The sequence below is a fragment of the Fringilla coelebs genome, assembly GCF_963513975.1.
Source record: "Fringilla coelebs genome assembly, chromosome: 5".
Classification (NCBI taxonomy): Eukaryota; Metazoa; Chordata; class Aves; order Passeriformes; family Fringillidae; genus Fringilla; species Fringilla coelebs.
In genome coordinates, this window is record NC_140033.1 from 38,503,525 (window position 1) to 38,530,867 (window position 27,343).

The 27,343-nt window shown below is 38.3% G+C and overlaps 1 protein-coding gene across 1 annotated transcript in view; it reads left to right on the plus strand.

Annotated features, from left to right (window-relative positions):
* The window catches only part of SYT1 (synaptotagmin 1), a gene marked incomplete at its 3' end in the record, with an annotated part of 120,878 nt that overhangs the window by 26,729 nt on the left and 66,806 nt on the right, over positions 1-27,343 (plus strand). Inside the window, 3 exon segments of the mRNA XM_084205498.1 lie at positions 8,751-8,935; positions 21,329-21,451; positions 24,664-24,831. Coding sequence (XP_084061624.1) covers positions 8,751-8,935; positions 21,329-21,451; positions 24,664-24,831 — 476 coding nt within the window.

Genomic DNA, 27,343 nt, shown 5'->3' on the forward strand with positions numbered 1-27,343 from the left:
ACCTGCAGTTGACGTGAACTTTGCTGTTCTGGTGCTCCCACACTGTCTTCTGTGTTCTAACCAAGGTCGTTTTATTTTGTGTGTATGTGTGTCTCCACCTGTGAAGTTCAGATGTCTACCTCCTTTATAAGACACTTTGTGATCTGCTGGTGAAAATTGATATATATGAGCAATTTTCTATTGGAGGACTTTTAAGCTAATATTAAGTTAATATTAAATACCAGAAAGAAATAAAGCCGTTTCTTACTTTCACTGGGAAATTGATGTACTATTCCAGTATTTGTTATCTTTTAATTGTAGTTATTGTCCTTTAAATCCTAGGACGTTGTGTAATAGCATCCTGTGTTAAGATTGTATATGTTAGTAGAACATTGGCAAACACAGAGTTTCTATAAGTTCATCTTGTTATAATTTACAAATCTGTTTCTCTTTTAAAGGACTTTACCTCTGCATAGTATTTTATAAAAAAGGTATGCAAATTAGCTTTTTCTTCCTAGGCAGTGGAGTTCATACTTAATGTAGGAATTTATAATATTCATATGTAGTATGCATGACTAATTCTAGAATGCAAGAAATGTGATTCCACTTTCAAACATTTAAATACATGACTGACTCATGTTCGCAGGGCAAACCTGGAAAATGTGATACGATCTACCCAAATGTTCAAAAACTGAAAATGAGTATAAGACCAGTGTCCATTGCAAACAATGAAATCAAAGATATATAGGCAAAAAAAGAATAAACAAGAAAATCATACATAAGCATAATTCATTTTTCCCATCAGTTTCATTATTTTTGAGGCTTATTCTCTTGATTTTTGAGTCCTGGGGTTGATACAATGGGAGTATTTTGTCCCTTTGAAACTTCCAGTTCCAAGTCAGATTTTTTTATTGTTTTATTTTCCTACAGACTGTCAATTGAGGTTAGAGGTTCAATATATTGTGGAAATAACAGAAAAAGTGAAAGGCAGTTTTGATCCCTTGAGAGGCCACCTAGAACAGAGGCTAGACAGTGTTAAAGAGTAAAGTAAAAGGTATTTATTAAAGGCCTTCAAAGGATGAACTTTGGGCAGTACAAGAGCCTGGCCAAGGCTACACCCAAGATGTATGACAGGTGACGAGTTTTTAGACTTTTATCAGTTTTGGTCCATTTACATATTGGGGTTAACTGTCCCATCACAGCTTCAGGTTATGAAGTCCCATCCTCCCAGATTGCTCTCCTCAGTTCACTGTTGTTTATAACTTTTGGGCCTGAAGCTGCCATGGTGTTCTTGGTTCTCGGGCTGGAAAAGGATTGTTTTGTCTAACTAAACTGTGAGGAGAACTTGCTAACACTTTGTATGAAGTTGAGAGTTATATATTAATGCAGTACAGAACCTGGAAAAATGAAAGCTAAAACTTAAGGCATCATTTTAACCACAAAATAGAATTGTTCACATGATGGAAAGCAGTCATCTCAGACTTCTGCATATTTGCTTGTCATAGTTGAATATTAGCCTCATGGATTATTTTGTCCCTTCTCAAGGAAGTATTTGGTCTCAGCTGTTGTTAGTACATAGTTTTTGAAGAGTACTCAACAAACCTCTCTGGCTTCCAGGTATGGTTGGAGGCTCCAACCTTCTTCATCTTTCCCAGCTGCTCAGGGTGCCCCAGCACTGTCTCTGGTAATTTTCTAGTTCCTGAACTCATTTTTTATTTTAAAAGTTTTGTGGCAACAGATCTATGAGCCAATAAGAGTAATCATTCTAAAAATATTACCTCACAGAATCACAGAGTAAACTAGGTTGGAAAAGACCTTTGAGATTGCTGAATCTGACCTGTGACCCATCATTACCTTATCAGCTAACCATGGCCCTGAGTGCCTCATCAAGTCTTTTTTAAACACCTCCAGGGATAGTGACTCAACCACCTCCCTGTGCAGCTCATTCCAATGCCAAAGCACCCTTTCTGTGAATAACTTTTTTCTGATACCTAGCTCTGGTGCAGCTTGAGGCTGTGTCCTCTTATCCTGTCACTGGTCACCTGGGAGAAGAGACCAACCCTCACCTGGCTACAGCCACCCTACTGGAGTAGAAAACATCTTTCCTCACAGTCATTCCTTTCCCTACACTGTTTTCTGTATGCAGTGACCTAGAGCTTTTGCTGGAAAGGGGAACTGTTCTGTTTGTCCCACTAGCCAGCATTACAGTCATTCCCAAGGGATGTGCTATGCAGCAGGAAGCTGGGCTGCTGGTGTCTCCTGTGGGGCATTGTGTGCCAGGTGCAGTTTATCATCTTTCATAGAGGGTAGTGGAAGAAATTGCAGTATTTGCTGGAGGAAGTGGGAAGCAGGAGCCTGCAGGAGGGCTGAGAGCTGTGAAAGGGTAAGAGGAGAGCTGATATCCCTGCAGGAGCATGGCACTGCTGGGAAGGGCAGCCAGGTGCCAGAGACCACAGGAGGGACCTTGCTGAGGAGCCATCTGGCCACCAAAGAGGTGGTGCCTTAGTTGAGCTGAAAATGAGCCCAAGAGAGCAGCCCCAAGCGACAGTGACAGAGCCAGCAGAGCACGGGGCTGTGCTAACGCTCTTCTGCTCTTATTCTGTCTCATTTTGATTGGGGGTGAAGGGGAATGTGGAGGTTAACAAAGGAGCTGTTTTCATTGTAATATTTATACAGATGAAACCTGACATTTAAGCTTGAAGGCGTTTGAAGGCCAGGCTCTCTGGGGTTCTTCCTTCGAGAAGGAGATATCTCAGCAGCTTTACTTCCTCCCTCTGGCTGCTTCACCATCCTGTCTCATCTGGACTCTCCCATCTTGCTTTCTCTTGCTTTCTTTCCCATGTGTCTCCAGAGACAAGGGGCAGAGGAGCTGACGAGACTGAGCAGTGAGGAACTGGAGGAGGGAGGGAGCAAAACACATTAAAGGCAGAGGGAGGAGCACAGACAAATGGTTGTGCTCTGCAGGAGGAAGATACGGTGCTGGGTAATTGTGTTTTACTTTGACAGAATGTAACACATGCTGTAAAAGTGAATTCATACCAGCAGTAATAAACATAAATGACCTGCAAATTACAATAGTAGGTGTGGCTTTGCCCTCAGGTAAATATCTTAGTTCTTTTTTGCATTTTGATTTCCAGTTTTTGACCATACAGTAAGCACATCATATTTTCAAACAGCCCAAGTACCTTGGCTAAATTTGTAGCTGTATCAAGGATTACTGCTAAATTCAGTGTGGGTTTATTTGCAAAGAATGGAATGTTCAGTCATAGAAATTTTGCATAATCTTGCATGATAATGTCTAAAAAGTTATAGACAGGGGTATATTCAGACAGTGAACTCATCTGACCAGTGCACTTCCACTTTTTTGTGGGATCTTTCACTGTCAGAACATACCTCTTTTAGCAGAGTTAAGGCTTCAGTAACTTCCATAAACTATTCACAGAGAGTCTTATGCGACTGCACATGATCAAAAATAAAGGGGAGAAATGTGAGCATGAGTGCATTCATTAAGTTATTTAGTCATGGTTCTTTCTAGTGATGGGTCAAAGGTAGCAGTGGGAACTTTAAACAGAAAAAAGAAATGTTGCAGTGAATGTAAGAGAGTAAAAGTAATATTTTGAAAGCATGCTATTAAAACAAGAGGTCACACAGAAGAGTGTCTGGGGTGGAAATGTGGCTATATAAGCCTGAATGCTGGTATTTGAATCATCAGTATATGCAAGTATGTATTTTCACTTTTTGTCTTTCCTGAGTCATTTTACCATGCTTTAGCATTTTCTTTTTGCATTGACCACCTTTGTATTCCTTCTGCTATGGCAGTGGTATCTTTACCTGGATCCTTGCTTTCAGGACATTTTCTGTAAGTAGCTTCTAATGAATATCAAGTTGATTTCCAGAACACGGTCCCTGGGGAATTTCTATACAAAAAGTCTGAATATGGCTATATATGAAATTTCCTCCCTGATTAGAAGCTGTAAGTGCAAAAAGCTAAGAAAAAACTATGGTTTCATAAACTAAAACTACCAGTGACCCCATATTCAGGCTACCAGAGCTTTAGATTACAGCAATGTGCTTCACATACAGCTCTTTGGCAGTTGCAGCTTCCTGTTAAGCGTCATGCCCCCTCTGAAACATAGATTATTAGTATTTGTCCATTCCAACATGCTATGGGCCTGAATAATATGGAAGCTGCCATCATCTGATAGTCCTTTGCTGTCACAGTTTAAATGGGGCTGCTTAAGTGCTTAATGTGGAATTTTTGGTGAACAGTATTTTTGGTATGGGAGTCTTCACTTTTTAATTCAGCTCTTCTCTTCGGTTCTTCATTGACCTTCCTTCTATTTGTGTTCTAAGTTGGTAAAGTTTCTTCTGACATTGCACTCAGAAAGGGAAGAAAATCATTAGGATTAAGGATTTTATTCTCTTTCCCAGACTGCAGCACTTTGATGCCATACACGTTGTGTGACTTCCCCCTTAAAGTCTTTCCTCTGCAGTCAGATGTCCTCCAAGGCATTTGATAATTTTAGATCATCTAACGGAAATGTCAGTTTTAGACCCGAGGCCTGTACCTCTCCAAGTATTTTGTGTAAAGCCAAGTAAGGATGTCTTTATATAAAAGGACAAAATTTGTAGCTCTTAAATTGAATAACTCAGTTATACATCCTTCTCTTAGAATCTAGCATGCTCAAAGGACCAAGATCTAATGACAGGTTGGGACGCAAGCTGTGTCTAGTGCAGCTCAACAGAAGCAAGTCAGTGAAATGAAGCAGTCAGTCCTGAGGACTTGAGGTTTGTAGGGGCAGTGCTTTGGATTAGGTTGGCTCTCATGGGCAAATTACCTTTTGCAGTTGGAGCATCACTAGGTGACCTCTGGGAATGTGTATTCCCACTGTGTCCATTGTGCCCTCACAGATCGCTGCAGAACATGAGTACAAGCATGAGCTGTGGGTATGGTCTGGAGATAAGCCTTGTAAACAGACTTCTAAGCCCAAACTAAAATGATAATCTAAGAGCATCACAGCTGCTTTATTTGTGAAATGTATCAAGTGCATCAAATGACCCACAGTACGGGGGGTCACACAACTCTGGCTGGCATCAGTGGAAGGAAGCAACAGAGAGGGATAAGAGAGCTCACATTTATCTGCATCCGTGTCTGACTGTTGTTCAGCATGAGTGAAGTATGCAAAATTGGTACTCAAAATACCTTGATTCAACACATTCCTAGAGCTTACTCCTTTCAGTGCCCTGCTGTTGCCCAGGAGTAAGCCATGTGTTTCTTTTTCTCTACACTCTCCTTTTGCCAATAGGCTTCATTCCTGCATTTCTCACTCAAGTCCTAGAGCATACTCTGGATTGGATCAATAACACTAATTCAAGACCTTATTTACTAACTGCTACTCAGCAAATCCCCTCTTATAGATTTGTCTTTAAGAGCTTTGTAGAATCACCAAATCACTTAGACATTCATGACAGCTTCTTCAAAATAAGTATTCTGTATTTTCCCAGAGGAGTAGAACAAAGAAAATAGCGCTGAAATACCAGGAAGTTTGCACACATATTAATTATCCTTAAACCAATAGCTTTTGCTTGGTCGGGTAGGTAAGTATTGCTTGTTTCAAAGCACCCCCTTGTGCAGGCAGTCGGTAAGACAAGTTGTACAAAAAGCTTCTGACTCCCTGACACCTTGGTCTGCATGGGTCATGATCTGCAAGTCACCCACCCTGCTTCATCTGCCACAGAGCTCTTTTGTTCAATGGTTCATGTCCAGAGACCTCCTGAGCCTGGTCAAACTGGTACAATATGGATGGAGGTAGTCTTCAAACTGTAAGTTCCCACTGCTGTCCACTGGTAAGATATAATTCTTTGAAAATCTGGCATAAGCATGGGTAAAGTCCAACTGAAATCAATCAATATGGATCTTCAGTATGAGCCGCTGCACAAAAAGAAATTTCTTACACTGTTGATAAGATTTTTATAGTTATTAGTCACAGTTGGTAAACAGCATCCTAAAAAATAAAAGGCTGCAGGTTTGAGTCTTCCAAATTGACTTCAGTCTGTCCACCTGGAGATGACTTTATAGAAAGGTAGCTTTTGAAACCTTATCTTTTCTGAATTTAAGGCTCTTCTGGCACCATCATAAATGGGGGAATACAGGTAGAAAAACTCTCAGTCTTTAGTAATTCTGGAAAATTTTGTCAATACTATGTAAAATGATTAACATTTTAAAATATTTGTATCATGCTTTTGAAAGGAAACAAAAATCTCTTCAAAGCCACTGATAACTGTATGTTTCACTTGTCTTAAATCTATTATTTACATCCATTGACTGGGCAGTCTCTGTCGACAACAATGTTCAAATGAGCCATTTCCTTGACAGAGATAGGACACTTCTATTGGGAAAAATAATCCATTCCTTTTTGGTTTTGAATTTTGCAGTGGTTTTGTAAATTTCCAGATTTTATGCTGCCTCATTTTTTTTACTTTAGTGCTTATGCTTTGTTTAATAAAAAAAGGAAGCAGATTTCTTCTGAAGAGGTAAGTAAGGAATTCTGCATAACTCTTGGTGTCCCAGATATTAATTCAATGATCATTTAATTGCATCACAAGAGCTATTGGTTGAAATTAAATTATAAACAGATGAGAGCAGACAACACATTGTAAAAAATAAGCTTGGGTATCTGCAAGTGTTTCAAATGTTCCCCAAGGTACCCTGCATTGTTTATGCTTCAGAGAACCAAGGCAGCAGTGCCAGAATACCACCTGATGCAACAATTTCAGCATAAAGGCACTTGAATTCACTACCTACACAAGTTTTTTCATCTGCAGGATGCATATGTGTTTGTCCTATTAATGCCTACATTTCCTGTCTCCTCAACCCATTGATTCTCACAGTTTACCTGCACTTCATGTTCCCCTTCTCTTACCTCACAGAGGGGCATCCTGCTGGCAGAACCCCATATTGTTGTTGCTCCCCATATTCATGCTTCAGGCACTGCTGACAAATCAGTGAAACAAATAGCTGATAATTTTGGGTGCATCATTCATTTCTTTTTGTCATAACTCCTGTGGATTATCTTAGATATAGTGTTATGTAAATGCTGTTTCAAACTAAGTACACTTGAAGTTTAGAATTTGAGTAGAGCCCATAGTTCTTGTGAAAGATGATGGGTTTACATTTCTGAGTGCTGGGTGAAAAAAAATATGTAAAAGCGTCAGTTGTGCTACAAAATGGTACTACACCAGATTTGAAGACAAAATTAAATACTAATGCATGAAATACAGAATTTAAGTTGTGATAAGTGCAGATCTAATGCAACTTTAACTGCAGAATTGCTGCTGCTGAGTTCATAAAATACATCCCATAAACAGCTGTTAATCTGTTCACCATTTGTGTATTACCATTCATTTGTTTAGTAATCAGTTCTCATTTGTTCTGCATATGGTACAGCTTTCCTTTTATAGCAGCTGCATTTAATGAATAATTGGAGGCACAAAAATATTACAGAAATATTTAACTATTCTCCTACATTTTTATCTGTCATTAGGGTAGTTAGAATAAAAGTTAGAAAATAAGTTCGTTAAATATAGAGTAAGGAAGGTGTAGATGCTCTGTCATCTTCTTGAATTGGTAATTTGTATTGGAAGTTCCAGTGCACTCCTCTTAGTTCCTTTAGGCAATTAATTTTCTCTATTTATACCAGCCATTCCCTTTTGTGATTCACTGACGTCAACATGTCAAATTTGATTCACTTTTTGGCTTTGCTCTGTAGCTCTGTATCATATTAGAGACCTTTAGGTAATGTACTGAGTATCTTGCAGACCAGCTGAGTGCATTTCAAGATTTCTAGAAAATGAGAGTTTACAAGATTTATAATTTTGTCAGGTGTTCTGCTTAAATGTGGGAATCAGTAGTCATTAAAGCTGATTTGTGTGAAGATAATTGCCTTCTGGAGTACTTGTGTTTAAGTGTCATCTTAATTGTTTTTTTCCAAAAATTCTGATCTTTAACAAGAACATTTTATGCTAGTAAGTGTTCTCTTATTTATTCATGCTTCAGCCATGTCCTGCAGCCTGAACTTAATGAAAAAACGTAACACAGTCTTTTGTTTATAGGACAGTACAGGTGAGAATACAGCTGTGTGCTGAAACTTTGCTAGGGTGAAGGGGATGATGCCAGATAGGGCAAATGCCCGTGGATTAGACAGCCCTCTGTCCTTGGTCAGTCTTCACTGGTGACCTTGACCTGCAGCTATTGCCAGGGATCTGCAAATCTGTCAAGTGCAGCAGTGGGCAGAGGAAAAGGGCTGTTCATTAGAACTGACTGCTTGGATCAGACACCATTCCAGAAAAGGGAAATTTCCAGTCAGTTCCACCCGATTCAGCCACAATGCCAGGTGGGTTGGGGAGATGATTAGAGAAAGAAATGAGTAATTGCTTAAATGTGCTGAGCATTTTACAGATTGCACAGTGTAAATATTTTGGATATACTCTTTTCAGATGGTTGATGAATCAAAATAGCTGCAGGTGAGTTTGATATGTGTCACCAGGCTTGTATATAGATAGATGTGTTAAATTGGCTTTGTATGGGCAAACCCTCAGTTGGGAGAAATATATAAATGATGACAGCATATTTTAGAAAGGAGCTCAGGTATTTCTGCCAGGCATTTTCATTGAAAAAGGCTTAGCTGTGAGACAAATGTGCTTGTTTCTAAACTTAACCTTACTAACAGTTTGCCACCTTCTTTTTGTGTGTGTGTCTTTTTCTCTTCCAGTGCCACCTTGGGCCTTAATAGCCATAGCCATAGTTGCAGTCCTATTAATCCTCACCTGCTGCTTTTGTCTCTGTAAGAAATGCTTGTTCAAAAAGAAGAACAAGAAGAAGGGAAAGGAGAAGGGAGGGAAGAATGCTATTAACATGAAAGATGTTAAAGATTTAGGGAAAAGCATGAAAGATCAGGTAAAGTAACTCTCCGTTTCTTGAACTTTTGGGTTGCATTTGAAGGTTTCTGTTTGATGTGTCTGGAAAAAGCTGTGCTTGTTGTCTCAGTAGTGGCTCTGTGAAGAGTGGACTGATTGACAACATCTCAGTGGTATCACAAGGGATGAACCTGGGTGTGGCATCACTGATGAAGCAGCCAGCCAATTTCCCTGCTCTGCTAAAAACGCGTGAGCAGGCATAGAGGGACTCATCCTTAAGGGGAGAGTTTATCAAGGGTGCCCTGCTTGCTTCAAAAATGGAGCAACTGTGTACGATTTTCACTGTACTTTTTTTCAAGACTGGTGTTTATGTATCTTTATATATCTTACTAGCAGTATTTCTGAGATTACATGATAAAGAAAAGTAGTTGTGAACTCTAAATTTCTATTTACACAAAAGTTCAGCTGACAAGGAAACAACGTATAGAGGCAAAAATGAGAGTCAGAAGCAAGGGGAAATAATGAAAAAGGAAAACCACAGGGGCATTCAATACAGTGATGTTTGGAGAATTCATTTTATTCTAGAGAGGAGAAGATTAAAGATAACGGGCCATACTTGGAGCTGAAGTCAACTGAGTAACTTGGAGAAGATTAATATAATGGCCTTTGAGAGCAGCATAATTTTCATAAGGGCAGAAAAGCTTGTCCTTCAGATCTACTTGGTGGAAGAGAAGCAGAGGTTGCAGGGCTTAATACTAAGGGCCACAGACTCGACTAATACCTTCCTGAGAGAGAACAAAGCTTTTTATTCATGGGATTTTAGTACTGTTCTTCCTGGAGCAAACTGTTTGGAATAAGCAGTAAAAAGTAAATAAACATGAAGTATCTGTTTGTCCTCAGAGATTTCCTAAGCTAAGAAGACAAAGGGCTAGATTTTTCAAAAAGGAAGGACTGAAGAAATTTAGAGAATTACTTTGCAAACCCTCATAAGTAGAAGCAAATAACTTTAAAGATATTGCATAGTCAAGTCTATGTTCCCAAGTCTCCTGGGAAAGTTGAGCTAGAGCAGTACAGGAGTGATTACCCAGTCAAAAAGAGAGAATAAAAGCATGTGCAGGAATAAGGAGACGGTTCCACAAGTTGGGATCTAGCATAGAAGAAAGCTGAGCTGAAGGCAGGTTGATCAGAAATACAAGTCAGAGCTGGGAACCCGAGAACTAGGGCCAGCTGGTCAGGGACAAGATCCAAGAAGAGAGTCTTAAAGCACTGTAGCTAAAGAGGCAGATGGCCCAGTCCAGAACAAGTGGTGAAATGCCACTGCTCAGGGAGGGAACAGCCAGCAGAATGGCTCATCAGCCAGTCTTAAGAGTCCTGGAACAGGTTAGCGTGCTTATCCAGGGTGTAGTAGGGGAAGAGCAAGATCAGGAAGTGAGGTGAGGGTGAGGAAGCCTTTACAAGTCTGATGACCAGCTGCAATAGATCACATGAGAGGAGTCTGAAAGGAGCACAGACAAGGGGAGGAAAATAATGGATAAGTGTAGGGCTATCCGAGCTATTTGCAGTTTCAGTTTCAGAGACAAGAGGACAAAGAGCAAATGCTGGAGACCCTTTACATCCCCACTGCAAGTGGAGTACTTTAGATACTGCACTGGTGTGCACTTTTAACCTTGGTTCCTCCTGGAGATACAGTGCTTTGTGTGCCGCACTGGTGTACTGGAGTGTGTGGCACCAACACAAGACAAATTCACACCTGAGAAAAACATCCTTGGTACACAAAATCACAAATTCAGACAGAGGTATTCCAAAGGTAAAAAGATTAGTGAGACTGAGCTCAAGAAATACCAGAGCAGAAATTTTGAGCTCTCACTTGAAGAAGATTTTATGCTGCTGGTTTTTTTTCTCCATATGATGAATGCGACACGAACTCCTTCTGTTAAAGCACTTTGATTTAGCATTCATCCCTGTATTTATAGACTTTGTTCTGAGGTATTAAGAAATTGTGAGATATTTCCCCTTCAATGTATGGAAAATCAGGTCGTCACTTGTTGGCTTATCCTAGGCTACTGTAACCTAGCTCTCCCATTGAACCCAGAATAATTTAGAAGAACTGCTTTGATTATGCTGATGGAAAAATTTCTGGAGAACTTTGTTATGTCCTGTTAATGATAATGAACCAAATACTTTGTCATAGGATAAATAATGTGCAATTTGTTTATTGATATTTATGTGGAATTTGTTCCATATCATGTAAGGCCTTTGTTGTATTTACAATGTATTATTAAGTGTTTTTAATTATATTCATTAGGACCTGGATAAATGACCATGGATTCTTGGAAAAAAAGTATTTGAAATTCAAAACTACATCATTTTACTAATATTGAGCTCCATTTGTATCTTTTTAATGGGAAAATTTTATTAAATGAATTTTATTAAATGAATCCTGCATCTTTTGTCTACGAAAAGAGCTCAAACTTTGAAATGTTGCACAGATAGGTATTTTAAGATGATTCCATTCAAAATACTTGGTATAGTTGTTTAAACCTACATTTGCCTGGATATTTTAGGATTTACCTAGCATGGGGTTTTTTGCACAGTTAAATCTAAGGAGGGTAGATTCACAGTTGATGTAAATGTCAGACTTTTAGTAAGTAGATCACCAGCTCTCCAGCTACCTCTCCTCACTGTCTGGGATTTCAAACCCAGGCTGAAAGGTTTTTTAATTAGCACCCTAAATTCATTTCTAGCAGTTTGACAGTGTACAGATTTTAAGTCCTTGGCATTCAGTAACTTTTGCCAACTTGCTTCCTAATGCAACATTTTGGCTGTCATTTTTTTCTGTATGATGTGGTTTTTATTCTAACAGTTAATCTTGACTTACCAGTGCAGGTTTTAATGTACCTAGCTGAACTCAAGGCAATGCTAAATGTAGCATACTTCAGTTAAGAGAATTGAAACATTTCAGAGGCTCTGGCATAAAACAGAAAGGGGAATAATAAGAATGCCTTTTAGCTCTTCAAAGAAGCAAATTGTTAAAAAAGTAATTGAAGACTAAGATGTAAATCTAATGCCATTATAAAGGGGCAACATATAGTACTACTGATGTTGTCAAAAACTGAAAAACCTACTTCAGTCATTGTTAGGCCTGAACTTGCAAGTGCTAATTACTTCTGCCTTCAGCTAAAAGTGCATAATAGCAGTTGCTAGTCATGTGGCATCTTGCAGAATCCTAGTTCACTAGGCACACGAAGTTGGAATAGAGTGCCTTTTGGTAAACTGAAAGCAACAGCTCCTGGAAATAAAATTTTTATCTTAGTCTGGATTTTTTTGTTGAGGAGAACTTCTGAACTACTTTTATTCATGCCTATCCATGCCAAATCATTATAGAGCCATGTAACTTGGCATAGTTAAAGACTCTTTTGAAATAGAGTCACAGTCAGCTCAAAAGTCACACATTGATAGCTAGATATTACAGAAAGGGGAATCATTTTTTTTGTCTCTTTTAGAATATTTTTGCTTCAAAATATCCACTTCCCTAAACACAATTCAAAAGAGAAATTGTCTTTATATGAAGTTTATCAAAAGATGTAGCTGAGGTAGGATGGGAGATGAGTTGAAAATAAAGTTTGGTTTTCAGTCTTGAGACCCGTTTCCATTGCAGACAAGGCTTACTTTTTCAAGTTGAGTATACAGCTCCACCAAAGGCCACTGGGAGGATTAGATTCCTTCTAGGGAAGACAGAACTGTTAATAAATGTACACCTGTAAAAAAGGTCATTTCTCCATGTTTTCTACTAATGTTTGTGTGTGGATGTTTTAATTTTTATTTCTTCCTCCTATGTCCTCCTTGTCAATGTTGTGTCTCATGACTGTTCTGGATTGTCACTTGCGGTAGGTTTATTTTGCTATTTGGACGCACCTAGATTTAAGCTCTCATGCATAGTCTCCTGACAGCTCTGTCTCCTTAGCAGAGATGGACATGTAGTAGCTTTGATACACACATCAAGAGGCTGAACTAAATTGATTGGGTATGTTTTGGTTGCATATATATTTGGGGAGGCTGGAGGAGAGCAGAAGAAAAGAGGTTGTCATTCTTTCTACAGTTAAAATATTAAGTCAAACTGTACCAGAAAGCTCAAGTTTAAAATTGATCGGGGCATAAAAATAACTTGCTAATTATATTTCCTTTTTGTATAAATGTCAAAAGTAGACAGAAGTAATGTGGATTTTTAATGTCTTAGTTTCTAAGTGTTGCTAAATTGACTGCTACTTCATGAAACTTGCTGTGGGCCCTCACATCATCTCAGTACAGTGCTCAGGCATTAAATTCTTAGTGTTTCATACCAAAGATTTTTAAGTGGTCTTAGTACAGATTTCTGTTGGTGCAACCTAGTGACAACTGGCACTAGGTGTTTTTGTGAGATTTTCCCATCATGGTTTTCATCTTCATAATTTTCAGTCTCTACTAACGCCCCTGGTGGCTCCCATTGTTGTTTTTTTTTTTGATGGGGGAAAACAAAAGGCCCTGAAGACTCTGTATCAGAGATGGTCTAATAGCTTCAGATTTATTATGTCTGGATTTAATGCATTGGTAAAGCAAAATTCTTGATTAAGCTCAGCCTGTGGGCTAAGAAAAGGAATAGACATAATCATTCATGAACAGCACCCTGAGAACTTACTAAGATTTAGCCCTGTTACTTGGAAAATAATTGTTGTGGTCTGAACATTTTATGAGGTCACAAAGCATTTGTAGAAAAGGAGATTTAATAATTTCATCAGTCTAAAACACTGACTAGTAAAGAATTTTTTTGCTTACAACGTGTGTGTTACGTGAAACAGGAGATTTGGTATTAGGTGTTATGTTCTACAGCCTGGAGTATGAGTAGCATATTCTTGGCTCTGCTGCTGACTTACTGTGTCCTTCAGCCAGCCACTTGACTTCTCTGTACTTTTGTTTTTCCTTTACATAGGTCTTCCTTTTACATTGGGGTTATGTACCTACTTAATCAGAATATTCTGATTAATGTTCCTCTCTGAATAGCAGGTGTTCTAAAGTGACATGACAGTGAGAGCTGCAATTGCACCCAGATGAGCTCCAACATATGATGGTTTTTTTTAGACTGATTTGCTTTATGATTCTAGCTGTTGATCATCCAGCACTCTTGCCCTCATGTAGACAAAATACTGAAGGAACAAGATTTTTAGTGTTAGGTGCCCTGAAATATTCCAAAGTTGAGTGCACTGACCTTGCAGCATGAAGATAATAGCCCAAATGAAGTCAGGATAATCCACACTGACATCTAGAGAGCGAGCCTGGATTTCATTTGAAGCAACTCAAGCCTTTATTGCCAGAAGAAAATTCAAGAGGATCTTTCTGAGGGACAGGAGCTCTGTTGCTGGCAGTGGTCTTTTCTCCTGCAGTATTTGGTTACATGCTAGTTTGTTTTCCCAGTTGAATGCCTAAAGAGTAGTGAGGTGTTTATTCAACAGTGCTACTACCTATCTTGGTAGCATGCCAGTCCCCATTTGTTGTCATCTTCAGCCCATGGTGGCGTTAATGCTCACCGTGGCTTATGCACAATGCAGGGAGACATCCTAATTCACACTCAGATGATGTGCTGCAGAGCCACTGCAGTGGAGAGGGTTAGTCAGAAACACTGGGGATGAGTCTTCACAGAAAACAAGCCCAATAAGTTTACTGTGGAAGTCGAAATGGATTGACTGAGTCTTGTTTGAACATTAATTCAATCTCAGCCTTGACCAGTAGTCCTGCTTTTTCACCTGCCTCAAAGACGACTGTGCAGTGTGCATAAAACTTCCTGAAAAATGTGAATAACATGTTTATGAAGATAAAATGTTATAGATGAGTGTTTGTGTTCTGCAAATATGTTTTCTGTAAAACTCTTTTGAAATTTAGATTTATATTAGATTTCAGAAGCCTGAAAATATGGATGCAATAGCTGTGAGACACAAGACTGGGTTTATTTGCATTCCTGTCTCTTCTTCTCAGTCACTCCCAAGAAAACATAGGACCCTGCTTTACATGCTTCCTGAGTTTGTTTTCCTCCTTTGTTAAACTATTTTTTTCTGTAAAGTAATTAATTTGTTACTTCTGTTTTAACGTACTGTACTGTTAGGGGTACATGAACATGCAGATCCTACTCATTCTTTTACATGTCTTGTTTTCTATATTGAAGGTTTTACCACTGGAAGCTTCCATTTTCAAGGATGTTTTTTGCATTTTCTTGATTAACAGGCCAAATTGGAGTTCTTTATTCAAGACCAGAGTCTGAAAGTTCCTAATGAGTGGCATTTAGGAAGTATGCAATTAGTCCTTAAATTAAATCAGACTCTCAAGACATTTACCTATATCCACAGACTGTACGGAGAGCCAAACTCCTACACTATGTCTGAAATTAATGGGTTTGCATAATCTACAACAAGAACAGCAGTTCATATTAATGAGGTCTATGTTTTTAAAACATTAAAATAAAAACTAAATATTTGGGAATATTTAATAATTTTCCTTTTAAGGAAGGGTATTTACACTTTACAAATTGATAAATAATAAATATTAATAGCAAGCAGCCTTAAAACATGACAATATCAGGTACCTCATGAAGTCCTATTTAGAAGATGGTCAGACGATTATCTTATCTCTTTATAAGGAACTAAGCCAGTAGAACAGGTCTGTGCCAATGTTTTCTCCAAAGATCAAAGTGGCACTCAGTAAATCATGTCTGGCTATATTTAGGTTAATTTTCGCTATCAAATACACATAGTCCTCATTATATAGTATGACAGATTTTCCAAACAGAAGTAAATGTAGTACTCTGAGTGGTCCTCCCCGGTCAAGGAGCCAGCTCTGTCCCAAAGCATGCTTCCCCTTGGCCCACTGCCATTAATTTGGGGAGGATGAAGAACAATTGATGGAGCAGCGTGCACTGGCCAAGCAGCCTGGAGCTGCCTCCCACTCGCAGCCTGCTGCTCGGTGCAGGCGAGCGCTGCCTGCCATATGGCAGGTGGGGCAGAGCCAGCAGCCAGGAGTGCCTGCTGCTTCTGGTTCACACACATGGGCCCTGCTTTCAAAGCAGACCCTGACCCACGGGATGAACTTCCAAAATAGGCTCCCAGGTCTGAGATCAGCTTCGTCTTTTTTCAGCCTATAAACACTGGCTATAGGTGTTTATGACACCTATGGATTGATTTGTGAGCCTAACAGCTCAAACTTAAATGAATGCATTCATATTTCACACTGAACACTTGCAGCATTTTCTGTATTTTTCTGTTGCACCAGATTAAGTTGGTATTTTGGTACCCAAACAATTCAGCAAACGCTTAAGCTGAACATGACCTCACGTCATAGAGCTCCTAAAGAAAGAAAACCTTTTGAATAACTCAACGAAGACCATTTAAAAGCTGGATAACAAGCAAGGGAGTAATCAAGCAAGTCAAGGCATTGCATGCTGAAGCCAGCAGGGTTTTTCTCATTGTGTGCATCAGTGTAGCCCACTGCTGGTGTGTGAGGCCAACATTCTTACAGCAGTAATGGCAAAGTAGATTTCACAATGACCAAAGCCTGGCTCAGCCACTGGAAACCCAGGCGCAACATGCTCTTTAAATTAATTCATGGAGAGAAAGCAGATGCTGAATGAATGAAATGTTGCCTTTCCTTCTGAGGGACTGTGATAGAGAACATGTTACAATTGCAGGCTTCTCTGCTTTGTGATAGGGAACCAGATGGGAATTTTTAAAGGCTTTTGTTTTCTCTTGGGATAAAAATTGGCCAGATCAGAATTATGGTGTTCTTGAATGGGAAAGATAATGATAAGAGGTGTACCACCATTAGTGGAAAAGCAGTAATTTCTAGTTGTGGAGGAAAAATTGCCTTTGCAATAAATTCATTGTTGGACATGGCGCAGAACATTCTTGCTACAAAATCTTACTGTTTTCTTTTTTCAGCTTGCCAGGTATTGCACCAGCCTGAGGACTGGGCATCATTCAAATATTAAAACAATATTTCCTTCACCATTCCAAAAGAAATGATGGAGGGGCAGGTGGAGATGGAAATCAGGACAGCAGCACACACCGTGCAGCAAACAAACCTTCAGGCTGCAGTCAGTGTTTTGCTTTGTTTCGCAATTTCTCTCCTTCTCGCTTAATAGTAACTTGTTTCCTTAAAAGTGAGGCTGTAGGCCACCCCATAAACAGAAGGAACCCTAAAAGCTCTGTTAATGAAAGCATTTCTTCATATACAGAAGTGAAAGACATTTAGCATTTTAAATGGTTGGCAACATAACAGAGTCATTAACAAGACGTGACTCAGTCGTGATTCTGGCCTCTGCCTCTCAGTACAGAGGCAAGGAAGTGCTCTTGCTCCCCCAGCAGCTTTGCTACATGAGTCTCCTACCACTTTGCTTTCCTGAAACTTCTGCACATATGAAATCTGGAGGCAACCAGCAGAGCAACTGCCCTTGCAGACTCTCATTTTCTATACGTCCTTTGGGGAGGGATTAAAGTGAAGTTGTTTAAAGCTCCAGAATCTCTTTTGTGGTTCATGGCTGATAGTAGTGGGGCAAGCCTAGTGACAAGGTGCAGGGGTTTGGGTGGAACTGAGCTGAAAGCAAGGGATGTTTGCAGTGTTGGGATGCACTGTCACCAGAGAGAGCCTTTGTCAGCTAGGGGAATGAGAGGGAGAAAAAACCCAGGAAGTATAAAAACCCACTACAGGGTGTGGAGTTTCAAAAGAATTGAAAATTAGGCATTTTCTTTAACATCTCAGAAGAAAAGAGGAGGCTGCAAAACCACTCTCAGTAACATTATGGAAGTGAAGATGCAACCAGCAGATTGAATAGTGGATCTCAAATTGCTGTAATTTAGGTCTTTTTGTTGTAAGAACTACTGCAGAGTAGTGGTTCTGATTTCAGTAGACACAGATGTATCACCTTGAAATGTTTGTGCTGGATTAACACTTTCTTGGTACATTCCTACACCTGTTTACATAGAAGCCTATATTTCACATTCTTACACGCATTTGAAAGGATGTAGATGTTTTACTGTTTTGTGTTTCTGCATGTGTAATGCAGAAATGAAGAAACTGCTCGAGTAAAATTCATGGTCAGCTCAAATTAGAAAAGATAAATCCAGTCTCTAGCACAATGTAATTATGCATTTCCATGTTGCATATTTCACAGAAAAAAACATTTAAAATTTCATGAAGTTAAAGAATATGGTAGAGAAGGCAGGGCTTACATTTTTCAGCATCTAAATCCAGTCTTTTTGGTTATGGTTTATCAGTTGCAAAGGCTTGATGAAAAAACTTGCTTATAATTAAAAATGTTTTAATTTTTTATAAAAAAATAAAATATAACTGCTTATTTTAATTGATAGTAGCAATGCAACAGTAAGATTCAATACAGTGTGGTGCAATATGCTATAAACTGAGGGTTGTAGTAGTATTCCATTAAATATTGATCTTTCAGAGAATCTCAATACAAAATTAAAATCCCTGTCGGGTGTTTCAAGTACTTTGAAGCAAACCAATTCTTCTTCCTCTTTGGAATTCAGTAGCTAAATCAAACATGAGAAACTTTGGTGCTTTTGATTTGGCTTCTTCCTGAAACATTAGCCTCTAGTTTTAAAGCAAATTCCTCTCGTAACAGTAAAAACTGTTATTTACAGACTGCTTTAGAGATAATAATTTGTCCTTTTTTTCCTCCCCCCAGTGCCACAGACTTGTCCATATCCAAGCACTATTTCTTTCTCAGTGTTTTTTCTTAGTGGTTCAGTGTCTCTGAGCCAAGGTCAAGAAGAATCATGTAGCTCCTCAGCTGATGTCAGTAAGGTACAATGTTTTCCGTCTCTCATGGAAATAGCTTTCACCTTTCCAGTAGGCTTCTCATAACCTGTGGAGACATGTTTCTTAACCATACAGTGTTTCCTGCCTGCACTTCAAAACTCTCTTGCAGGAGAGATGTTAGCTTCCCATTATATTTTCTGTAGTCACAGTAAGAATTTTTTTCACATTGAGCTACCCACTGCTCTCTCATCTTGACTGAACACTTTGCAGGAGAGAATGTAGTTTTCCCAGAGAAAGTATAGATACAGAACTATTGCCTTGATGGACTGTTTACAAATTCCTCTGACTTGGAAATTAGCATATAATGGGTTTTTTGCCTTCTCACTTTCCTCCCCGGGAATGGCCGCTGGATATTTCCTCTCAAAGAAAATCCAGGTCAAAAGCAAGTGGAAAAGGAGAAATTCCAGTACTTGTCCCAGAAACAATAATATACTGGAGGTGTATATCACACTTTCATCATGGAGTCCTCTTTTAGGACCATACTGGGATGATTCAGAGCAGTGGATCTTGGAGTTAACATCCCACTCTGACTTCCAGTTTTTTCCTGTTGTTTCCAGGCTCAAATAAACCTGGTTGCTTCAGATGGATTGAGTCACATCTTTTTTTATGACCACAAAACCTTAGGCTTATTTTTATTACCAAAAGCAAGAAGGTTTGGCATAATCATATCACTCCATATCCTGAAAATCCCATGTATTTCTGGTCTGCCAGAGAGCCTATCAGTTTCCAAATGTCACATTTCTTGTTGTACCAACAAAAATGTTGTGCTACAGTCAGGGAACTTACTAAGAGCTCAGTGATAAAATGTCTCAAACCAAATTTCATTTCAGGCAGTTCAGCCCTTCCAAATAGAAATGGTTTAGTTTAAAAAAATACTATTCTTCCAGTCTCACAGGTGATTCTATCACTGACCTTTCCCCTCAATCTCATCCAGGTAAAATGTAATTTATGTTTCTAGTAGAGAGTCCATCATTCACTAACATTCAGATATTTACACAAGACCCAGCTCCTCAGCTCACAAAAATCAAAGCTGTTGGATTGGTTTCATTTGAGCTACGTCAACAGAATTTCTAGCTAATTTCAAAAGTGGAGAAATAATTGCTTAGTATCATACAGTTTTGAGCCTGACCTTTTTTATTTAGATCTGGCTTCTGGAGAAGAACATTTTCTACTTCAGAGATGAATCTTCCTTCTTTCCAAACCCACACAACTGTTGCGTGGCCCTCACTGTATTCAAGGCTGCGTGAGAATGTGAATGCTTTCGTGTTTCTTCTTTCCCTAACCACCATCAGCTGTGTACATAGCTACTCTCTAGCCTTGCTGCCTTTTCAGAGAGCTCCAGCAGCAACCTATTGTTAAGAAATGCTGTAGGTTTCCTACAACACAAAAAACCACAATTGCAGAAAAATTACATTGCAACAAAGAATACATCGTATTCTGGCACTTTGTCTGAAGCAGAAACTTCATACAGGAAGAACCTTCATTCAGATAGGGCTCTTACAGACAAGTGCTCTGTTTACTGTAGAATGCAAATAATTCTGGATGAATGCTCAGTATTGATTCTTTATTTTCACAATCTCAACTTTACTTTCACATTTTCCACAATTTTTCACTATTTGTCTCATCACTTTTGTCTATTTTTCACTTCTTATCCAGGAAAGAATCTGCTAAAATAAGATCTACATAGTTAATTATGTTTCATATGGTTTAATAATTGTGTGAATTACTTTTTACATAGTGAAAATACTTCCGCTTTCTGGTACAGGAAAAGAAAAATACATCATTTAGTATTTTAATTATTTATAAAATCTATAATAACTGCTGTGTCCTTCAAAAAATAGGCTATATGCAATAGATAAAGCTTGCAAGCAGTACTGCATTTCTTTATTTTTGTGTTTCTTTGTAAGCAAACTAAAATCAACTTGCAATCAATTTGGTTCAGCCAAGCTTTATTGCGAGAATGAATAAAAAGGAAATTGGTCTCGGGAGGGAGGGAAAAGGAGGAACATGCATTTGCTAATGGCATGGTGAAAACTTTGCTTCCATATTCATTCTAAAAAACATGAAAAATGTTTGGCATATGATTGTAGAAAGAGCTCATCCACAGCACATGCTCTTTATCACAGTAGTCCTACAGAAATGTGTTGCCAAATGCAAACAATGCACAGCATGTACAACCAGGTTTGACATTGCCAAGATTCTTAAGTTGAATGAATGCGTGACTTGGCTTATTTAATAGCATGTTTGCCTCCTTGTGCCTCTTTAAGAGCCAGTCTGAGCCCAGAAGAGCTATTTCTTCACATCGAGATGATATTTTGTTTCTACTTGCAGGTTTTATAACAATCCTTGCTTGTTATAGTCCAAGGAGCTTTCTTCCTACTTCCATTGCTTGCTTGCTGATTTATAACATTTTATTGAGCAACTCAGAAAGTAGAGATATATATGAAAACTGCATATTTGAATTTCTGCTGTTTTGCTTGCTTTTAATGGCTCTAAAATAGATTTGAGGATCGTGTCTATTTTAAACTGCTACTTAACGATTTGCCTCATTTATGAATATTACATTTCTTCTTTCTAGGCTCTTAAGGATGATGATGCTGAGACTGGGCTGACTGATGGGGAAGAGAAGGAAGAAGCCAAAGAGGTTGAGAAGCTAGGGAAAATACAATATTCTTTGGATTATGACTTCCAGAACAATCAGGTTTGAAACAACCAACCTGTAATATTTTGTTTCTGTGTGTGCGAGTGGAGAATGAAATAATGCATTTAGCTAAAGTAGGTATTTCTAAAATCCTTACTACTTGCATGTAGTAAAGGGAGAAAATAAGACATAAAATTCATTACAGAGGTACTACTAAATTGGTATTGAATGCACATGGACTTTATGTTACACCTTTAATCAAAGACTGAATATCCAGGTTTAGCTAATGATTATTAATAACTTAAAGCATCATCAATCAATGTCAATCCACATAAATGATGACGTTTTCATGCAGTCACTAAAATGTAGCTTCAACCTTCAAGTATTTAAAATGTAAGCAAACACAAATGGGAGGAAAAATAGAAGGGCCTAAAGGTAAGCTGATTCACTGGGTCTTTTAGAAGGTTGATAATATTGCTTTCTCTCAGTTCATCAAGTGTCTGCTTTGCTGTAATAACCAGCTGCATCAAGTTCTGTTGCTCTCCATGAAAGTACACTTCCCAAAATTCTAGTCTGGAATAAAAGTTCAAATAAGTCTGTAAAAAGTTCAAAAAGGTCTGTACCCCCAAAAAACCATGGAGGTTGGACGAGAATTTAAGGACTGATACTCCTTCAGAACTCTGCTCCAAAGCTGGTAAGGCTAAACATTGGCATACTTAAGTTTTCAGAATTAGTAGATACTGTAATGTGTAGGCCTGGAATTGACCAGCTTAACAGGTCTGGCCACATGCTGAACATATTTTATTCCCTTCCCTGCCCTCTTTGCCAGGAATCAGTTTTGTCAATCAAACCAATTCTCATCCTCACATTAAAATTCACTGGGCTTCATTTTGGCCCAAAGCACACCAACTTATCTGAATTCTTCACTTCTACTGTGTTTATCTATCAGTAAAATTGAGAACACATATTCTGCATTTAATTTTTTGACAATATCAGTCAAAATCACATCATTCTTTCCGGTTTAGGGAAAGAAATGACTACTGAAGGTAAATCCCAATTCATTCCTATTCATCGCCTGAACTGCCTTCCATGCGTATTTGTGGTAAATTCCACATTCATATTCTTTATTTGATGCTGTTCATAGAGCATAATACTTGTTGCAAGGCAAAGACAATAAGAGAAATTAAGACCAAATTTCTCTATTAGCAGGAAGGTATTTATACACAGCTATGACCTGGCATAATAAATAGTATTTGCCTGTATTTCGACAGTCTTCTGACTACCAGTTCTTGTTTTACAATGCAGGAGCTAAAAAGAGTTCTGAAGCCTTTCAAGACACTGTTGCTAAAGGAGCTTTTCCTCAACTCCCAGAGCAAATTGCCTGGCCATGTGATAAGTCACACTGATCCCCCTTGAAATCAGTATGAAATCAGTATGAAGTGTAGACCCTTCAGAAGCAGAAGATTTAATGAGGGGGAAAGGAAAAGCTGCAAATGTATTCTGAAAATTGGATTTCAGTTTTCTTAGACTATGAAAACAAATTTTCTGTGTGAATTTTATTAAAGGGTATGCTGATTTTATGAGCCATATTTTACAAAGGAAAATAGGATGGAAGAGCCACAAATATGTACGTCTGTATTGTATTTAATTAAGATAATAAATTATCTGAGTTGTGGATTTCGATTTTGTTGTGCTGCTCTAAACTATGTAGCAGCTTAAAACTTGTCAAAGGATAAATTATGTAAAAGAGCAGAAGAGGGAATTCAGTTACGTTAGTGTGGTGCAATGGCATGAAACTACAGTCCCAAAATTTGGCTAATATATTAAGAATATTAGGGTTAAGAATACAAGATGACCAATGAACTCTCCAGAGAACTGTGCCTCAGTTTCAGAGAGAGAAATTGTAAAGGAGAATTGAATTGCTTTTCCACACTTTTAACTAAAAATCATAGACTTGCTTTTCACTCTTTGATGTGAAAAACTTGGTGTAGATCCTGAACCTATTCATGTATTTATGAACTGATGCATCTAGAATAAAAATGAGACACAAAAGAAGCATTTCATACAGCAAAAGGAAAGTGTTTCATGGAACTTAAGAGTCCTAAAAGTGGGAAAGCATGCAGGCCATGCTGTGAATTTAACTGTCCAACTTTTAAGTCCAACTTTGAGGAGTCTCTTAGAAGCTAGAAGTTTCTTTCACAGATGAACTACATTGTTCTATATTCCAGTTGATAGAGTTCCTGTTTCCAATTTTAAACAATTCATCCATGAGAAGCAAATTGAAGCACTGATTTAGAAGAAAATATTCTCAGATTTCATTCCCAGTTCCTAATATCTTCAGAATGACCTTGAAGAAACACTTCAATATTTACTTTAGTTTTGTGTTTATGAAACAAGATTAAAAGTATTTTCTTTTTCTCAGCTGCATTATGCTGATGAGGGCTCATGCAGACAGAGGTGTCTAGATTACATGACATAACATGACTTATAACATAAGGTAGCATAAGCCTTCATTTATAACACAAAAAACAGCCAAGACATTTGCAAGTTCCATCTGTGCTTCAGTCTTATCTTTGAAGTGTATAAGAGATTTAAAAATAAAATTTTTCTGTTTTGCAATGAGATTACAAATTGTTAATAAGATTTAGTTACCAAAGGTTCATTTTCATGAGATTTTTTTTTTAAATGCTGTCCTTAGTTTACTGCCTGGGCCCATTCATGTACATAGCAAGAGAATGTAAATATAAGGAAGACTGCAAGATTCATTTGTTTTCAGTAAAGCTCTGCCTGAGAATTTGCATTTTATTTTATCACCTCTTGTGTTTGGTTGGGGGAAGGTTACTTGTTGGGAGTTTAGAATACAAATTTTGTAGTCAAAATTAGACATTCTTGATTGTTTAATAATGTGATTTCTATTCATGGTGCTCAGCATAGAAAAATAATGCACAAGAGGAGAGAGCAATTGAAAGTTATTTGATTGCAGTCTTTAAAAGGATGAAGTCTGTATTTAGCTGTAATCAGCTGCCCTTTGAAAACCTCTTTTCTGCTTTAAAACAGCCTTTGTACAGTCTGCATCTGCCATAATTGGTTTTCTGAAGTCAATAGTGTTGCTTCATTTGCCTTCCTTAAAGGCGGGGGGTGGCAGGGAGAAGTGAGGGAAGTATAGTTTCTCCTAGACCAGAAATAGAGTCTGCATATGCATTCCTCTGTTACAGTATTTCTATAGATATCTATTTGCAATTTCATTCTGCTGGTTTTTACTCTCTTTTCAGCTTCTGGTTGGGATTATTCAAGCAGCTGAGCTGCCTGCATTAGATATGGGTGGTACATCTGATCCCTATGTGAAAGTCTTCCTGCTGCCTGATAAGAAGAAGAAATATGAGACAAAAGTCCACAGAAAGACCCTTAATCCTGTTTTCAATGAGCAATTTACATTCAAGGTAGTTTTTTTATAATTATTGATACTTCTTAATTTAACCACTGTGTATCTCATGCTTGGCTATGAATTTAGATGTCTTTATTAATTGATAACTGCAGCAAAATTATTTTTCATGTTGTAGAAAGCCATGATAGTCAATCTTGCTGTATAATACAGAGTCACATAGGTTTGAAAGGCACAGTTTGGTTTTAGGCACTTTGATTATCCTTATAGATGACAATCTGATCCATATTTTATGGCTGGATAAGAGGTACAAGAAATTCAGAAATCAGTGACACTTTGACAAATGTCATGTAAATTTCACTAGACCAATGTTTTCTTTAAATATCTGATTTATGAAATTCAGGATAACATTTCCTGAAATATAAATTAAAACTCAAGGGAAGTAAATGGGTGAAGGACAATATGGCAGATTAATCTTGGTAGACTTCGTCATAGCTGTTCTTTGCCATGCTACTTTATGTATGAAGAGAAATCCTTTCTCAGGTTGAAAAAAATATCAGTTAAATAAATGTAGGTAAGCCTTACATTACAGTATTTATGCCATTCCAATAGTATCTATTAATAGTGTTTTTCTAAAACTTTGGCCGAATTTAAACCCCAGTTAAACAGAATAAAGGAACAGTGTACAGCATGTTTCACAGGGCTTCTCCTTATATACATTCCTCTGCTGTTACTTCAGGCCTTTCTCTTTGTGCCCAATCTTATAATGACAGCTACAGATTGAAAACAGGAACAGTGAAAGACTCAGGCTATGAAAGCATTCAATGAGAAAGATATCCCTGCAGGCCACAACTACTACTGCATATATAAGCTTATTTTTTTCCTTGAAGATGTTCATAAAAGTAATCTTTTGTGGGGAGTTATTTCTATCTTGAGCTTTCCTAAGAGAGTATTTAAAAGAAAACAGAGTTCTAAATTATGTATTCCCATGCAGCTCACTAAAGCAAAGAAAGAACAAATAATGCTGTCATCTAAGATGAAGAGACAAGTTATAAATCAGATCAGCCACTTCTGGACTATAATGTCCACTTGTTGTAAGTCACATCTTCAATATTTAAATTTTATGCTCCAGAAAATAGTTTGTTTTCCATGCCAGACCTGACGCAGTGTTTAGGTGCATCTCAATATGGTACTGATCATCCCCTGTGGTGTGTGGTCTGCACTTGAGAGAAAACCAGCAGAGCATGCCAAGTACTGTCATTGTTCTGAGGACTCCAATGACCATTTAACTGGAACTGCAACTATAATAGCAACTTCCACGGGAACTGTTGACAGTGTCTCATTTACTTGTGCAGAGCTTTGCTCCTGTGACCCACTTCAGGTGGTGCAGAGCTCCTGTTGGCATCCTTCCCATCTCTCCGGCAGTGCTGCCCACCAGGGAGCCCAGGCTGTGCTGTTGCCTTCTCACAGGGCACAGCTGCTTGCCTTCCTCCCAAAGTACAGCTCATGGGAATGAGTTGACTTGTGTATTGCATCTTGAGCCCTGAACCTTAGTCCTTCCCTTTTTCATTTCTTTTTCCTAGACATCCATGGTGCTGTTCCAGGGTGCAGGTGTTTGTTGGACTGCAGCTGTCTAAGTCGTATACCCACACTGCAGTGCCAAAAGGAAACGAGAAATCCCAGCTGCACTACACCGGCCTGGCAGAGGGAGGTGTTCCTCCTCAGATCCAAAGTGGGAACAGGGTTCATTTCTAGAGTGACACATCTCTGCCAGAAAAACACTCCTGTATCCGTGTTCTTTTACCAAGGTCTCACTTGCTTTAAGTCAAGAGACAGATTATGTCTGAGCAGAGAGCAGGGAGAGGAAGCAGCCCTTCACGAGAGCTGAGGCCATCCTTGACAGTCCAGAACAAAGCTGGAGGCTGAGGCTACATTAGAAGTAATAAATGAAGGAAACATTTCGAAAGGGAGGTAGCTAAAATGAGCTTTACTGAGGTCAAGTACAGAAAAGTGAATAATGATGATGTATTCCAAGTGACCAGGATCCATTAAGTGGTATTGTAAACAGAGAAATAAACTTCAGAACATTTTTTCTCCTGTTTTCCAGGCTGTGTAAAAATAAAACTAACATTATTTAGAATTTTTCCTTTCACATACTTTTGCCCTTTCTAGCTTTTTAGAAGCTACAGATAATTTAGAGAATGGAAAATAGATTTTGCAGTAGTATTTACTAAGATACACAACCATGTACCACTGAAACTATTTGACTCAATAATGGAAGCTAGATCTGGCTCTTAACTTGATAAGCTTATTCTAAATGTTATATAAGAGGTTATGTAAAGGGAAAATTACTGCTTATTAGTTAGTATTTTAATAAGCAAGTGGAATCTCAACAGTAACAAAGACAACAGTCCTAGGGTTTAAGTAGACAAGAGCATAGTGGTTAACAAGGCCAATGGTAATGCAATGCTTTCACTTTCTAATTAATAAAGAAGTATTTACTGAATCCCATGGAAATCATTTATACTTGCAGGATATATTCAGATTGACCAAGTGTTGATACAAATCCA